Source organism: Neodiprion pinetum, chromosome 3, assembly GCF_021155775.2.
Source record: "Neodiprion pinetum isolate iyNeoPine1 chromosome 3, iyNeoPine1.2, whole genome shotgun sequence".
Classification (NCBI taxonomy): domain Eukaryota; kingdom Metazoa; phylum Arthropoda; class Insecta; order Hymenoptera; family Diprionidae; genus Neodiprion; species Neodiprion pinetum.
In genome coordinates, this window is record NC_060234.1 from 26,332,246 (window position 1) to 26,350,744 (window position 18,499).

Here is an 18,499-nt window from a genome sequence, read left to right on the forward strand (position 1 = left end):
TCTAGGCCACAAGATAACGCGAGAAATTCGAATGTACAGTTTATCCTTTCTCCCACAGGACGAGATGCAGCGCGCGTACCCTGCAAGTTTAAAACGGGCAGACATCCCGGCGAGTGAATGCAGACAGGCGTTAAAGACTCCTGCCAGGAGTAAAGGATTCTTCAGAAACATGCAGAAGTGGCGGATCGGCCTCGAGAGGCGAGGAACGAGGTAAAGGGAGGGAAGAGTTTCTCGAACACATCCCATTATGTAGTACACGGGACGGTTATAATATACGGAAAACGCACTGCAGTCAAGCAGTGAAGCGAAAGGCAGGAAGTCGCATGACGTCTCCGTGGAGGCGAGATTGATTTTTTCGCGAAATAACCCAGAGAATGAGATTTTGCTCCGAAGAAAATTATAACGAAGAAGCAGAGTCCTTCGGGAAATATCACCCTCAAGGATAGGTACGTGAGTTTTGCACGCGAGCACGAATATATAAATTGCATAGGAAACCTGGCGTCTCGTTCGTTTTCTATACCGTCCTCCCCGAGCAAACAACAACCGTATGAAAATTAAATATTCTAATTGGCGCAGAGCTTGGACGGCATAACAAGAAAGCGCACAAGTTTTCACATTATTCTCACGATGAATGACGTACGCCTCGGGGTTTTCAGTTCGTGAAATTACGCTGCTCCTGTTTTCATTCCTCCTCGGACGAATCCCTCGCTCTTTCAGAAGTGATGCAATAAGGTTTTCAAGAAAAGTAATCCACTTTTCTCCGAAACCTCGTCTAGATCATCTCGCGCTTTTTGGTAAAATAAAGGAACAAGTTTGCCGAGAAGGACTGGCCAAGTTCACCCGAATCGCCGTCGACGCGAAGGACGAGAAAGAAATCCGACAATTTCATGACCGATGTAATACACCAGAGAGCGTAATGTTCCGCTTTACAGGTCGCAAAAAGCGCTGAAATAATTACTTCTGCGAGTGAATGTAGGGCAAAAAGCCTTTCCCAATTACCCGAAAGTGTAGGTACCATAAAACACCGAAAACACCCTCATTTCACCGTGTCGGTTTATTGTACGACACGCGCGAGTATACGTAATACGTATAATATATAGTGTATACCGATAAAAATCCATTCGCGCGTTGACAATATATTTAATTTTGACAAGGACCCCTCTTTACACCGCCGTGGTCCTTAACTTGTTTGATTCTAACGATGAATTGGGCTGCCTCACGGATTCTGACAAGGGTGCGGACTTGGCGCCAGCTCGATTAGCAACCGAGGGTGGAATTAAATTGACAGGAGTGGCCACCGTGTGTCACTTCATTCCGTAATTATTTGCCGGAGCGCGAAAAACAACAATTTCGCTTTCCAATTATCACTTTCTGCTCTCGCAAAAATGAATTCAAACAAAACCACGCGTTCTGGAGAAAAACTGGAATCGATGGGTGAAAATGCAGGCTAACTTTTACGCAGAGTCCTTCTGCCGTATCTCGATCGAAAGAATCGGTGGCGCGGAAAGATTTTTAGCGAAAATCTCAAACACGGTATATATGTATAATAGTGTATACTATGTATACAATATACATAGTAGGAGAAGGTGCAGCGCAAGCCTGTATCCAGTGTCACTAGAAATTCTCGCGCGAAAGCTCAGCTGCAGAGTATGTATGCTCGGTGAGATTGGCCAATAAATCTCTCTGGTGACGTACCAGCAAGCCGCTTCGGTAATATCGATAAATAGAAACCAGTCCGTGTGCTACCCACTTCCGATTTCAAACATCCCCCTACCTTCTCCTCGCCACTTCGTTTCCGGCTGACAAGACGAATTCAGTAAGTCGACAACCTGCAGCTCGTACCTACTTTTGCCTCGAAAAATCCGTTCGCGTTACGTTTCTCGCAAGAAAATGACCTCGAATACTTTTCGCATATGTGATCGGCTTGATTGAAATGGGAATATTGTCGGTATTCGCTGGGATATGAGTACCTATGTATCTCCTTAACGCAGTCTCTGCGCAAGAATTGTTTTCGTAAAATATCTGATTGTGAGTAAACTCCACTGTGAATAGGAGTTAAGGTCCAGCGTGACTGCGAACTGCAAGCTGCACACGCGATGTGCATAACGCGAGAAATAAAAGTAAACAAAAACGTGGTTACAACAGAAAGGCTTGCTGTTATAACTCTTCTGCTATCCACACGCAACCTGGAACGATGCAAGTATGTAGAATTCGCGTCTTCTGTAGTTACGTTGTATGCTTTATTCATGCTGTGCCACGACACGTGACTCGTTCGCAAGCGCGAAAAATATACTACGAAGGAAAAGCAATAGGTACCGACGACAACGAGGCGTGGATAAAAAGATGGTGAAACCATTTGTCAGCCACGGTCTCTCGTTGCTCAATCCCGCATGCCTGTCGAGCGAATTCCCAAACTTGGCACTGGCTGCGGTCAGCGAGGGGATGAAACTATTCCAGACGCCACTTTTTTTCCCCCGGTTAAAAATTACTGCCGCCAGTTTGCTTATTACTCAAGCATTCGGAATGTTGATAAGTCGAGATTTCGCGGTTTTCTAAACATTGGAACGAGAAGCTTTCAATTTTGTAAACCGAACATCATACCGCGGCGAAAATATTACAGGCTTGCAGGGGTTGAATAAGTTGAAGCAGAAAATAACTGATGCGGTGGCATGATGACGTCAGCGATAACTGTCAGAAAGTTAAACGGATTGTGAAAAAGAATTCATTTTACCCGTGTAAAGAATGCTCTTCGTCGTTCGTATTTTTTGTTACACGTCCTGTTCGAAATACGTGATTGCTCTGTTTCACCAACGCCAAAATTTATGCTGACACGCTCTCTGACGATAAAAAAGTGAAAAGTGACATGGCCATTTTAAATTTCAGGGGAAAATCCACGCTCGGTTTCAGTTTGTCGAGAAAAAAAATAAATAAAATAAAATAATTTTATCGGAAGTTCCAAACGAGCGATATTTAGAAATTTCTCAATGGCAATCACGTTCAGAATTATGCAGATTCGGATGTAGACGTCTGTATAGAAAATAAAATTATCCCTTTTCTCAGAATGATTTATACATTGAATTGAATATTTTTATGCATGGTCAGAAAATTCTTTCGAACAATCGTTTGTTCAAGATTTTCGACATGATCGTTTATCATATTTAAAAAACTATACACGTTTTCCATGAATTTTGAGCACGGAGCTTTTGTGCCGCAAAGAAAGTTCTAGCGATGACGCGTGAACCAGCTCCTGCATTCAATGTAATGTAATGACCGTAATAATTGGAAGTGAAAAGGGAATTGAAATGTAAAAACAGACTGAGTAATAAGAAAGAAAAATCATGCTCTCCGGAATGTTGGAATATTAATGATAATAAGACGAGATCGTTTTATTTTGTCGTAACCGCCAGTAAATCCAGACCGGAGGTAGTCATATTTTATTTTCACATCAAGTCCAGCCCTCGGGGGAAAAGGCGAGGCTCTAGGCTACGTTGAAGGGGAAGAGAGACGAGAAGAAGGAACGAAATTACGCTGAGCCGAGGGTGAAACTGCGCCGTACGAACTGGTATTCGTTTTAATACTTCACCCAGAATGTCAGCTGGGTTGGCTGCGCGTAACCATGAAATCGGAAACCGAATTCAACCAGAATTGCTTGCAGGTTTCACATTCGTCTGGATTTCGGTTCTACAAGTGTTTTGCCAGATCAGATCACTTTCACTAAATTTCACGCTAACAGGATCACGGCGTGGAAAAATTCACGCTGCGACGAGCTTTCAAGCCTTGGTTTTTTTACACAAAGCTAATGAAGAGTCAAAAACGCTATGAGAAACATATTTTGTCATACATCGTAAATATTCACGAAAGTAACTCTTTCCATGTTTCACGTGAAACAATCGACTCAACACCACCGAAACCCTGATCCCACCTGAAGCGGTGCTCTTCGTCTAAGTACTTTCGATTTCTGAAAGGTGCAATTCCGCTCCGCATTGTCCTCACTTCTCATCCAGCTGCCTTCGGCATCCGTCTATAACCGCACCCTATCAGCCCCTTGTGCACCACCGTGAACAGACGCGGGATAAGTGTGACACGTGCCGCCAAGCTTTTCAAGAGTTAGGAACAGCGGCTGCCTTCAACGATTTCGTCGCATCAGCCAATTTGCAATGGAAGGTGTGATAAACTGCAGACATCGATCCCGAAGCCGGCGCTGACTCCGAGTCGAAATATTAGAGACACTTGGGAAATGCAGCTGTTGCACTTGCTCCGGAAGTGCAGGCTAGTTGCCAAAGATAACTGGCCGCCATTTGCGTAATAGCTAATGTAACTTTGGCTTAGACAAACAACTCCCGAGACTTCCGAGGTTTGTTGTCCCTTCTCAAGCTACCAAAGTCACATGGCTAAAACTGGTGCTCGACTGTGCAACTCACGCGAGTAACTTGTATCCGCGAAATTTGCAAGGATCATGAAGAGTCCTGGGGATAATGATCGACTGCAAGTCGGTGCAAAGTGCAGCCTGCCATAATGGTCAGTGCTTTTCGCATTCGCTGTTCTTGGAAATAACGGCGGCTTACAGTGGGAGTTCCGCTTATTTTCAACGCAGCTGATGCGCTACTTCAATCGGCCAATTAGGTATGAGAGTATCGCTGCAGCTTCATGGAACAGAGCGACTGAGCGCACGGTTTGAAAAGGAACAAGGGAAAGCAGAGGTCTTCTTACGATTCGTTTATTCCGCGGTAACCAGCTGCACACTGGCAGAGGGAAAATGATGAATTAAGGGAGGTGCAGCGCAACACTTTCAGGCCGCAAAACAACACGGTTGAACGGTAGAAAATTACCAAACTTTCTAGACTAATTGTAAAACTTTCCAGGATATACAAAATCGCTGAGACGGGGTTTGAGGAAATCTGGCTTCCACCCTGATGAGAGAAAAATTATAAACGCTACGAGAGAAAAACGAGCGACGCGAAAAACCGGATTCAATTGTATTTTATCCGAAGCTCTGTTTTACTTTGATGGAAAAATTCTCAGGTGAAAAGTATAACTACCGCAGCAGAGTCGATCGAGAGATCAAACTATGACTGCGATTAATTGGCATTACCTGGAAATGCTTCAGATCAAAGTTTCCGCATTGAGAAAAATAAAACGTGTCCACAAAAGATATCGGTAAAAAGTTTTTCATATTATTTATTTTTTTTCGTCTCGTCAACAAATTGCCGTTCCGTAAAACACCAAAGCACTTGGGACGTCTTTATTTCGAGTCAACGGTGCGTCAAATTTTTCCTCACTGAAATCGGTTTTTCCCCATAGCGCGACCTCTCGTAAGACTCGTGGGAAGTACCATCGTCCTTTGATCATTCATGCCCCTGCAACCGCGAACTGACACGCAAAATCTTTCGACCTTCAGCCAAGCTCGATCAGATAAGTATCTTTGAGACCTCGCAACGCGGGTCACGAACCGTTTGAATTGCTGAAAAGAATCGGGCGGTGGCGATTTACTTTTTCTTGACACACCGAATCGAAATCCCAATGAGAATATCGCGTGTATCCACTCTTGCGGCGTAAGACGGGGGCGTCTGGCCACCTAAGACAAACACCTACACCGCTACTCCTGATCCACCCACTTATTCTCGCAGCGGTATGACGAGCCCTTGAATTCCCAAGCCACACGGCGCAGGGTTGGTTTTGAGAAAGAAACACGCTATTCGGAGGTGAAATACATTCCGGTGATGATTTTGTCCTCGGAAAATTGGAGATGCATGACCCATGCAGTCGATGCACCGAAGTCGAGTCTTTGCCGGCAAGCAAGTTCATTATTTCGAGTTTCCTGAGTATACCTGCGGTACATGATATTCCACTCATATCCTACGAAACTTGACTTTCAAGCTTTGCATTCGAATCTTGAGACTGGTAACAATGCAAATAAAGCGGCACCCTGGCAACGGTAGAAGTGGTAGAACTTACGACGCGTTCCCTTCATCTTCGCGATACAATGTAACCAGACGGGGCCGCCAACCTCAAAGTCTTAAGTTCTACACAAAGAGCCGCGCAGCCAAGTCATCTGCCGTACCTGTATACGTGCCCAAAGGGTGCTTCACTTGAATAAGTCCACTGCACGGTATATCGTACCAGTGAATAGTGAGCTACCTTTTACGCTATTGCATTTCAGAAGAACGGTAATTTTCAATTCGAAACAAGGAGTTCCTATTAGACGATTATGATTTTCTCCGACTTCTGCAGCTACAATACACAGTATTTTAAGTATTTGAAGTTTTTAAGACAACGCACCAACTGTTGCAGAGATTTTTCTTCCATTTAACATTCGAATCCAAAGATTCTTCCCGTCTTCATTGAACCTGCAGGGATTGAGTGTAAACGCATTAGGACACCCTGTGAATAACCCCGTGTAGTATTACGCGCAAGTTCGTATAAATGTACACACCTGTGCTCGATTCTGTAGAAACAAAGTTTGCCCGGGGGTCGCGGCTGCGAAAATAAATCCTCGAAGACGAGCTCGTGGAGAAAAAAAGAAGCCACCAAACAAAGCTCGCGTCGAAGCACATTAAAGCGCCGGAGGGCATGACGTTGGCGACGAATTAAAACTTCTATATTTATCTCCGAGTAAAACTAGAATTTAATAAAGACGCAATTTGCGCCATATGGACTAGGGCTGTATAACAATTTGACTGGCTCAACCCGCCAAAACCGTTGACTTGGTTGATTAACTAATGGGTGAAGCTGGCAATTTTTAACGGCCAAGACCGGGCAACCGTCCAAAATGGTCAAAAGTTAACCGGTCATTTGGTTTTTATACAAATTAATTTTTTCCAATTCAACCATAAACTGGTCAGACGTTTAACCGTTTCGAACGGATAACCGATACGAACAGTTCCATCGATATTGTTGTAGGTAAGCGGTCAGATGACACAGAATTTCAATCCGGCCTTTTTCATCAAATTTCTAGCACTTATTGCTGTCGTCAATATAAAAAAAAAAAAAAAAATTGCCACTTGTTACAGTCTTTTTTGCGTAAAAAAGTGTGATTTCTCGAAATATGAGCTTCATTTTTGGCCGCAGCGGTAAATATATCCAGCTGTAATCCAGTGGCAAAATTGTCAATTTCCATTTCGTCGTAGGGCTGGATAGTACTCGAAATTTTCTCCACACTCAGCCGAGTCGACGCCTCATCGGTTTCCTGGATTACTGAGTCAGCATTATTCTGATATCCGGCGAGAAAAGGTCAAACGATCATTATTCGAACGTTGTGTAACGACTACTGATTACCCTGGCCCTGGAAAAGTACACAAATACGGCCTCTGATGGCTGTCAGTGTGAAAAAGGCCCTTGGTCACAAGCCCTTGTGGGAAACGAGCCGGCCCCCACCCTCCTTGGCGGAATTTCGACCTGACCTGGCTCGGTTTCGCTTCGCCTCGGCCCACCCTCGCGGGATTGCCATTCAACTTAGATTAAATATGAAGGAGATCTAATGAACGCTTTCCCTTGACTCCCTTCTCGGGATCCCCCTTCGAGCGCTTCTTCAAGCCATGGTTGATAATAATGGGGGCAGGCCTGCGGATAAAACGGATAAATTGAGGAACGAGCGAATGGGCCACGTCAAATTTTCAAGATCTTTGTGCGTGCGGAATAAACGTCCCGCGTCGTTACCCTCCCACACGAATTAGTATAATCGCATTATACACTGAATGAGAGATCTTCTCAATCCTCATCCCTCGGCACTGTTTCAATTGATACGCCTGGCTAAAAAACGTCTTGATTTACGTGCTTGTTTTAGTCGAACGTCGCTTCGCGAAAAAAATATTGTCAGATAATACATTGATGAAAGACTGCTGAAGGGGGTCGGGATTTCAGGATTTCATGGGAACTGATGAAGTACATTCAGATTGCAGATATCGATTTTTCTTTCATCTGGTATTGCAAGTTCTGGAGAATTACAAAAATTTGTTTTTCATGTTTATTATTTGAAAATTACGTTCCATTTACGCTCAAGCGTGTAAGATTTCTTGCCTTTCATTTTCTTGAAATTTCTAACAAATGGACGATATCTTATAGTGATCGATAAAAAAATTTACATTTGCATCCTGTAATAACAGTTTCCGCTACATATCTATACATTCGGTTTCTCTCAACCATGTTATTCGAAAACTGGCTGATATTTGACTGGATAACCGTGAACGTGAATTCACGTAATCAAGAAAACTCTCGAAAAATTGACAAACTGAGAGAAAAAAAGAAAAAAAAAAACCAGGAGAGACCCCATTACAGTAAAGTTAGTCTGAACCGTTGAAATCACGTATACCCCATAAGACGAGTGAGTTTCAGGGATAAAGTTTCGGTTGCGAAAAAAAAAAAAAAAAAAATTGTGCACCCTGTTAAAAAAAAAAAAAAACTTGTCCACCTTGTCGTGACTCCTCGGAAGTTCTCCGTGAATCCGGTGCCTTGTTATCCCGGAATTTTACGAACGATCGGTTTTTCCGGGTCGTAACTTGACCCGGTATTATAACGCGTCGCAAACCTAAGCCGTATAAGGTCGCATAAGGGGTCCTCGTCAGTCCCTTGCACGTTCCATCACTTGGTCCAAGTGTTTTCAATCAGTGTCGGTGATCGATGACTGACAATTAGATGACTCGCCCCTCATGCCCGCCTCGTGGCCACGCTCAACTCGGGGGATTTGCCGAGGGTGGCTCGGCTAGATGATCTAGGCGGATGTGGACCGCAAGCAATTAAATTCTCCCCCCCCCCCGGAGAGGAAGGACGGGGCCCCGCCTCAGGATTGATGGGTACCCGCTAATCAATTCTCTAATTGAAATTAGCCGGACTTCGTACACCCCCCGAGTGTTCAAGGTTGCGGAATCCCCGGCGGATCATGCGTCGAGCATTTTGACGTCATCGTTCAAAAATTACTACAAAATCGAATTTATTATGGAAAAGACGCGAAGGTCTGAACTCTTCGATAAACGTGTAAACCTAAGATACGATATGCGGAATTCCGTGGAATAAAATATACAATATTCACCGTGGCGAACGGATATTTCGTTAGGATACGTTGCACACGAGATTTCGTTGCAAAGGATTTTAATTTTTTTTTTCCAAAACGCTTAAGCACTGTAAACTGTACAAAATTATAGCACATATTTTGAAATTTCAAAGTTTTTGTAACAGATATTCTTTTATCGCGCAATCTTTTCGTTAGTGTCAACTTTCCCGAAAGAAGTTTAGTCCCATTGAGTACGTGATTTTTTTTTAGTCGTCGGTATCAATTCAACAAATCGGTCGAGAATGGCGAATTTAAATAGTAATGAAAAAGAAAAAGAAAAACAGTGACGAAGTTGGCCCTGGAAATTATATCGGTATGCTTCAAACTCATTCTAAATAACTTGAATAATGTAGGAATGCCATTTTGGAGCTCCGAAACTTTGTTTGCAATACGTACGACTGAGTATTTTATGGCAGAGTAGCTGCTTTCGAATTTCATGTCCTTACAAATGAACTTTATTAGATTACTAAGACTCCGCTAACGACTTTTTATCATTCAAACAATTCAACGATTTTTTTACGTAACCTCAGTGCTACCTTCAGCGAAGGGGTGAACTTCTTCAACTACCGGAAGAATTGCTTTTCAGTTTTGCGATTCGTCTAATCGTAAGCCTGGTAAAGCCAGAGTAAAAAGCGTGGCATTTTCGTGCCGCAAATTACCTGTTAAATGTTACAATGTCAGGGTGTAATCACCGTTGTGATCCAGCCCAGCATCACTCGTGTCAGCACAGCGAGCGGGTGTCTCGGTGAACAGATTAAAGGACATATTTCACAGAGATTTACGCGACACGATGACGTGCAACATGTCAAAATTATGACAGGATAAAAACAACGCGACTGCAGTTCTTAAGTGCAAGATAAAAAAGAGTCGAGAAAAGTATTTGCTTGCCGATCTCAACTTATGGGATTTATACAGCAAAAGAACAAGGTACTCACACATATGGTAGAGAACCAAATCATCGGTGTTTCCGAAGTAGTTTTGGAAGGCCTTGTTCGTCGGAGCAAAAACTGTCACTTGTCTGTACATTAACGTATTGTTCGCCACTCGACTTGCTTCCAATAGTTGATAAAACTGCAACAGAAGCACAACGAGGTTTATGGGTTAGTAAAACAAATATTTTCTGTTCATTCGGCTGCAGTGTCCCAACTTTTTTTATAAACCCCCAAGAAAGGTGACGAAGAAATTTGTAGATCGATTAAATATCTATCTGAAAATTAAATTCATCGCCAAATATAACTGGGAAGCTAGGAGTTACTCGGATATAGGTAAACTCGAGGGAAACTTGGATTTTTTACAAAATCAATTTTTAGCCGCATTACGAAAAAGTTTATAAAAATGTACAAATTCAATCATTAGTGATTAAAACTGAGTCTTGGGCTGTTTCAAAATCGTTTAAAATTTTGTCTAAAACCGGAAAGGTTAGTTTTTAGTTTCCACTTTGGGATCCAAAATTTCACCACGCTTTTGCAGGCGAAGTCTAGCTGTACGAAGGGAACTTTTACTCTCTCGAAACGAACGTGTGGAAAAATTTATTAGGAATAAAGAAAGAAAAAAAAAATGTGGTGAGGTTAAAATTAAAATTAATTTTTATTCAAGGGCGACCATCGACATTGGAGCGCGGTACATTTTAACGACCCAACGGGCTGAGAATTTAATTATCCAGCATTATAATGATGTGATAAACTTGCGGAACTACGGCCGTTTAATAGTTGTGATTAATTCGTCTCTCTTCTCGTACCTATATATTTACGTACTTTGACCACTCGGCTTTGCTAAGCAATCTAGGCATTTGAGTCAACTCGAATGATATCGATCTCACGAAAATTGATCGTCACGTGGTGTTTCACTTCGTGTTATATTACCCGCTTCGACAAGTTCTTACCATTTGTCGTCTTGAAAGCTCATTTTCAGACGATCTGATTGTTTATGACTAGCATTAACTTTGTCCTTGTTGGTTTTACGTATTTTCATTTTGTTTTCTTACACATGTACGGAATCTTTACAGAAAGAGAGAGAAAAAGAGCGCAGTATTCTCACTCGAGCATTAAATACGTTAATTTGACGAGGTGAACCTTTTGGCCTTTGTTCGCATAACATCATCATCATGCATCACTTGAAATAAGGTGAATCAGGTTTGATGTTTTTTTTTAAATGAGGTGAAATGCGTATAATGCAGTCTTTGTAAAATAGGCTGACACCATTCCATATCAACAACAATAATAATAATAATATAATGATATTTATTTGAGTCATACAACTCAATATAGACACAATAACGGAAATAACGGTCAAGCAATTCTTTCAAGCAATAATTCGAACGAGTTCAAATTTGGCGTGTAAAATATCCCATACGCGAAAAATGAGAAAGAATAACGATACAACCATCAAGACAGGCGAGGATTGGTAAATTTCTATTAATAACGAACGCCCGTAATCTCGCACTATACAACGTCGCCGAGTCTGTGGTAAGCTGTTAATTAAAGTAACTGGCAATGACGTAATTCGGGCGTTTCTGCGGCACCCTTAATTCGCGGAGCAACTAAGAACACTTTGTTCCAGAGTTTTAACGAAGATATGTTGTTTCTGGTGTCAATTGAACGACGGACTCGTCGCCGCGCTGGGCTGAAAATGAGTCAATTGATTCTGTAAAACATGTAAAATAAACCCGTCGTTCCCAATGCACGTCTTTGTACAAATTTAGAGATGACGTCGAGCCGTAGCAACGCATTGATTTAGGATTCATCATTACTCGATGCACATTCGTAGGCCACGGTATGATTAGGATCCTTTGATCTACCGGTAATCCGATCCGGTCTCAGTCCCGGCAGGAATATTACTAATCCATGCCAAACACGTGCGCAAATCTAATACGCACGATTTCGCAAACTAACAATGAACCAAGAAGTTAGGGCATCTGTCGTTCGTAAGTTTGCGAGACATTTATGGGTATATGTATCGGGGGTTATAGCTGAAGGTAGGTTGGTAGGTGTGTAGGTATTATACGTATAATATATCTCGTATCGTGGATACGCAGGGTGTAAATCTTCTTGTCAAAGACACGGAGCAGCATACGCTTACATTTGCTTTTTCTTAGTTTGACAGACGCGGTGAAGGTAGTCTCGAAATCATGATTTACTCAGTGTTCTTTCTCCATGTGCAGTTGGTTTTCCCGAGGCGATTCATGCTGGCGAATGCGATTCACGTATTCAATATAAGAGCTTTTACTGGCCGCCGTTGACGTATCGAGCATTTATTATATATATACCGATGCATTTTGCAACGTATGTTTCAGCCGCATCCCATTCTTCCACCTCCCGACATTTCAACGTTTTCCTCGATCATACCGATCGCACCTTGTGGCAGGCACGTACGACGTACCACCGCTACGATTTTATGCCGGTATTACGTTCACGGAGGAAATCAGAGTCCACTGTATTCCGATATCCACCTTAAAGCGACAGTAAAACCATGCCGGTGTTTTTAACTTGCATCGGTTCTTCGATAGATAAAATATCATACTAAAAAATTTCCCCCGTTTTCATGCATATACAATATAGAAAACTGTACGATGTAGCACGCGAGTATCAAGAATACAGGTGATGAAATCGTAGCGGGAAACTTCTATTTATCATTTTCGTACTTTTGTGTGACGTAAGATATACCAAGAGCTAATCTCAATAGTGGATCCGCGAGTCATCAGGTCACACAATTGGTCCTATGTAGCGAATTGGGCTATATTATTGTAACGATACGTTGGAAACGTCGCACAGTGTGTGAAATATTGCAGGCAATTTTTGATCAGTGCAATTACGAGTGAATTTTAATCGTTATTGTGCGGTGTACCAGTATCTGTTAGGCGCTGTTTTGTGGCGAGGTTTCATAGCCGCGAGTGCCAAACATAGCCGGGGAAAAAGCGAGCTTTCACAAGTGCATTATATTCACCGTGTGAAGACAAGATGAATGAAGATATAACGAACATCGAGGTAAATTGGATTTTGATCGTTGGTCCGACCCGCTGTGGATTTTTAATGCAAATAAAAATACGTCGAATGAAGAACGACACGAAAATGAAATCGAAAAAGAAAAACAAGACGCGAAATGGGCTCTCATTATTTTTCCCCTAGCTTTTCCAGCACTCGCACATCCAGCGGTATAAGCGGAGCTTGCAGCTTGGCTGGATCTCGCGGCGTTATCTTCGTGCCGAGATTTCGGAAGTAGCCGGTATCCAAACTGCGTCAGATCCGCCTGTCTCAATCCCAGCCGACCCTTCAAGTCGTTCACTCTCTCATTGTAACCCCGCGAGCATCCAGCCAGAGCGGACCTCGAGGAAAGACAACGCCGCCGTTCCAGCACCGCGTCCCGAGTATAAATTCTCATTTTTCCTCCTCCCTCCATCTCCATCTCCATCTCCATTCTCAAACGAGCCACCCCGCCACCCCTTTGCTCCGTCATTTTTGTCCCGTATATTAAGGGCGGCTTTTGTTGCAGGTTTTCCGTAACGGCTGGCGCTGCTCTGCAGTTACGCATCGTTCTTATGAAGGAACTTTTTTGTCCGTGCAGCCATAGCTGTCGAAATTCACCACTTTCATTCCCCTGCAGAAATATGATCTCCTTTTTTCTCTCTCCTCTCTCTCTTTCTCTCTCTCACTTCCTTCATCCCTTGTCTCGAGTTACGATCTCGCGCTTGCCATCCCTCACACCCGCTCCTTATCTCACACGGATTTCAACCTCGCCGCAATATCTGCCCGCGGTCTCCGCGTCTCCGTTTCAACCGTGCCACGCGTCCGCGTCTGTCGCCGTGCTTAACCATCGTAGAGCGGCGTTATTCGAGGTTTGCCGGCGGTGTTTGGGCCGGATTAGCTGATTCGGTACCGTCGGACGCGCTCGAGGTATTCGCTTTAATCTCGGCGCATCCCAAGGTGCTCGAGCGCGAGGTCAAACCGAGTTCATCGGATCCGGGGTAGCGAGGCGAATCAAGGGGATGGCAGTGGTTATCGGTTGAGCAATTTCTAACGCCAACAGCCAACTCGAGGCTTGTCCTTTTTTACTCGTACCGCGTGTGAAACGCACTTGATTTTCCAGTTTTATTCTCTCACCCAGCACTACCTCGCGTATGAAAACTTCCACTCGCCCTTTTAAATCATGTCGCACTCTCCGAGCGTTTTTATATCGCTAATTGCTCGTTACATGTTTATTACCTGTAGTTGTAGAACACGCTCTACGGTAAACGGCACGTGAGCAATAAAATTGTTTGATTAAACTGATGAAGAGAATCGTTCGAACAACATTGTGTCGAGCCGTGGATAAAAATTTTGCACGCCTCTGTACTTTTTTTTTTTTTTCTCTCTCATACAATCGTTAAAATACCGTGTTTTGATCTGAATGTGAATGGCCGGATGAAATTTGGCAATGGGAAACAAGAGACGCGTGGACTCGACTGCGGGAAACCTTTTTTCACGAGAAGAAAAAACAAGAAAGTAAAAATTTCAGGCTAGGTGTTATGAAAATGCGAGACGTGGCTTATGGGCTGGGGTAAAATCAGCACGAGGTTCCTCGTGAACAAAAGGAAATTTCACCGTGGTCGTTGGATATCGTGTTTGGACTAGAAAGCACGCGGCCTTGTCGACTTTGTCGGTATTTCATTGGACACGGAAGCGTCAAATGTTCCGTGAAAGCTAACGAATCGTATCGCGTTTAATGGATTTATGACTTACGCAAGCGACTAGGGTGTGAAAATAAAAAATTCCGAACGTAAAGTCGATTTTTCACAAATTCCACAAGCCTTGGTGATTTGTAAAGAATTCATTCGTCGGTAAGTTAAAACGAGTCCCTGATCGACTAAAATAGTATAAATAATAGAATAATCGTACGATCGCTTTTTAAAGTCAACATCGGCGAATAAAAAATATTCATTCCAATTGGCGCTTTCAAAATATCTAACTATTAAGCATCGACTCTTTCAATGAAATTCAACTTGATCAGTTTCTATGTCACTTGTTAGTCTCTGATTTTACAGTGCTTTTACTTTTATTGACATTTACACCCGGTGCATCCTTAATGGATGCAAATTCCTGTGTGAGCAGTTGAGCCCGCTGTTCCAGCGTGGAATATTATTCCGTTCAGTGTTTACAGCGCCGCCGCAATAAGCCTGGAATTGGTTATACGGCCAGCGCTTTAGTAAACAGTAACAATTGTACCCGGGTACCGGTTTACGGTGTTTGTTTATAACTGTATACATCCGCATTCGAGTATTTGCACTGGTTACGTCTTTGGATTGTGCCTGCCCGTCTGCCCGTGCGCGTTTTCCCCGCATCGGTACCTCGTACCAGTCCAATTTCGTTTTTGTTCTTTTCCGAATCATTTTCCCTTTTTCACTTTCTCCATTTCTTTCATATCCTCCCTCCAACTCTCTTGAAGTCCGTCCAAGGGACTCCATTAGTCGGGCCAGCCATTAGCCGCTCCGAATCCCAGGACTTTTTTTTACAGGCCTTGCAAGTTCTCCTCCACGCAGGCAGGAGTAGATTTACGTTACGCGTGTGTAGGTATAAATACGAGAGAATGGAGGGAAAGACGAATGAATAAAGAAACCCCGGTTTCGTCGTAGCTGGGATTTTCGTTTTTCAAACCAATTTACCAAACGCCACTGTTTGTGCTGAACTCTCGTGTCAGAATCCCATTCACAAACGGACGAACCAAAGTGAAATGCAATCAATGCCACTGAATGATAATGTGTCAGCATCTTACTTAGCAGCTCGCGTCTCGATGGCTTTTACTTTCATTTCGAATGACGAAAAAGGAGTGTTAAACGAACTCGCGTCCTTCTCTCTCCCTTCCTCCCCCTCAACCCTCAAATGTAGAGATATTTAAGCGCGCAGCGAGGGTGTAGATACTCGTTAAAGTTCACTCATCATCGCGTCTGCACTGCCTCAAAGCTGTTAGATGTATCAAAAGGGCAAGGATAAGGGAGGGTTGACTGTGGCACACATAGCGATAAGTGCGCAAACCGGCAAATGGCGGACATAAAAAAGATGTACGCAAGGGTCATAGATAGTGGAAATCGGATGAATTTCGCTCTTCGTGTTCTTTGAACATAAAAAATCCGTAGAGTCATTTCGTGCAGTCACGATCGTGACTTGAGACATTTTTCACCTTCTCTCGAAAGCACGAAAAGGAAAGAAAAACGTAAACTAATAGCGTAACTATCCTATGTACGTGTAATCTCGAAATTTTATGCAATAACTTACGTGATCCCACTTGCCAATAAAGGCTTCAAAGCATCAAGTCAGATTTCATGATTCATTATCTACGGCATAATATGAGACGAAAATATCTCTCAGATGTATAAATGTCCCGAATTCTAAATCCGAGTGAACTGAAATTCATCCCTCTGAAAACAATCCCTTAAGACGCGTCCCATCCACCCCTCCAGTTTCTGCCATAAATCAAGATAGAAGGGATGCTTCTAGGCAACTCTAACCTACAGTGCTCACCCTTGTGCGAGTGGTTGATAGACTGGAAAAAGAAAAGATGGATGGCTATTGTTGATTTAGTAGAGTGAGTCAGATATGGAAATTCGCATTACACCGGCGAACAAACGCAGGCGGAAAATTTAAATTATCTACAGCATTGTACGTACATGAGGCAGTTCGTTGGATGGGCGACAATGTGACAATGACAACGGAACTGTCGAAACCTCACTCGATGCTGACGTTATCGGAAACTTGCTAGCGCACAATGTTCCCGTTTGTGAATTTCACGCGCACAAGTCTCGATTCGAGATCTCATTGTCGGTTCCCAGGCGATAAATAAATGATTCAGAAAAGCGACGACCGCCGCGGCAGTCCGAACGCGCGCGCTTACAGGATGTCCACTAACAATTGGAACGTCATTGATTGTACCGGTAATTGATAATCAATGTTTGATATCCCCACTAGACCCGGTCACATCCGCCCCGCTCCGGGACCTCAGTTTCTCTACTAATCCATGCATGGAGTGGCGGTCCCTGCGCTATGCGGAACTGTCGTTGATAAGGGCTGCTCTGCACATTCGCGAAAATCTTTTTCCCCACGGGGCACCGATCGCGTTGAATTTTCTGCGAAGTGTTTTTAACCAAGAGGTGGGATTTAGTCGAGCGGTCTCGGCACAATGACTGCCAAATTTCAATGAGCTGGAATTGCTGTGGAACAAAGGGGAACCTTTTTTCGACCTGACCAGGCACTGAACGTCAAGATTTCCACCCCCAGTCCCAAGATATTGAAAACAAAAGGCCGTGCCGCTTTTCCATTTGCCATTTTCTTGGCTAGTATTCATCTCCGAAGTTTGAACCTTACGATCAAAACCGCAGAACCTATTCGAGCACCGAATCCTGCAGATTAGAATTGTGTAAATGGTTTGAGACTTTCACGTTGAACTGCGATCCGTATCAAATACAATGGAAAGGACCCAACACGCGAGTAACACGCGTAACTAGCTTCGGTGGGTGATCCGCAATGATCCTAGTCCGAAGTATCGGCCCGATTCATTTCGCGCTCAGAATGTTAAACGCAATGGAAACGCGGGGAAACGGCGCAGGAGTTCGAGCTGTCTCTGAAATTCATACAAAAAAAACAAACACTCGGCACTTCTGCAGTTTCTGGCTTATTGTCAGTAGGCACTTCATATCCACCGGTGGGAATGCAATTACGTGGTGCATGCGGTGTCGTATGACCCAGTTGCCGGCTCTTGCCGACTAGTTACTTGACTCCCCTCGGTAAGGGTGTCGCCGGTCACTAGCTCCGATGACGAGTCGATATTGAGAATCAGGTCGGCGCCTTCCTTCCTTCGCTTGACCTGCACACGTTGGGATGTACAGCAAATGTCGCTTGAACGATTTCAATTTACACTAAGAGGACAGCCACGTACGCATCTGACGCGTAGCGTGGTTGTGATGGCTGTTGGATGAATCGAATTCACTTTCATTCGTTTGCTGACATATCCTGATCAAGCTTGCGTCGTCGCTTGTGCTCTAGCGATTTTAACAATCACGCAAACTTCTGTGCATGTGCAAATAGGGTATCGATTCAATTACAGATGTTATCATATTTAATCATCGATCCCCCAACCAGTATCAAATTTGACCAATTAGTCAGCTTCAAGTACTGTGGAGTCATTTTCGAAAGTCGTGGGGATTAAATCGTAAGGATTGAAGTAGCTTGCACGCACTTTTTGCGCAAGATGTTGGGAGCGATATGGGACAAAGTGCCGAGTCTTGGACGTTTCATGTCGCAATATCGCGTGTGGGGTATTTTCGCTATGGACGAAGCAATTACAAAGTTTCGTCGTGCAGGTTAATCTTTGTCCCCCATTTTCCAGTCCCCGTGAACATAACACAGTTCGCGTATAATGCGTGCTGTGCTGCGCACTTTCGTTCCATTTGAAACCTGCACGTTGACGATATTTAAAAAACCAAGAATG

General features: G+C 43.5%; 1 protein-coding gene across 5 annotated transcripts in view; it reads right to left on the reverse strand.

The window, feature by feature from the left end:
• Positions 1 to 18,499, reverse strand: part of Fas1 (fasciclin 1) — a 224,839-nt gene that overhangs the window by 84,941 nt on the left and 121,399 nt on the right. For all 5 annotated transcript variants that reach the window (XM_069134650.1, XM_069134649.1, XM_069134648.1 and 2 more), the window contains exon 2: positions 9,982 to 10,117. In XM_069134650.1, coding sequence (XP_068990751.1) covers positions 9,982 to 10,117 — 136 coding nt within the window. The remainder of the gene's footprint in view (positions 1 to 9,981; positions 10,118 to 18,499) is intronic.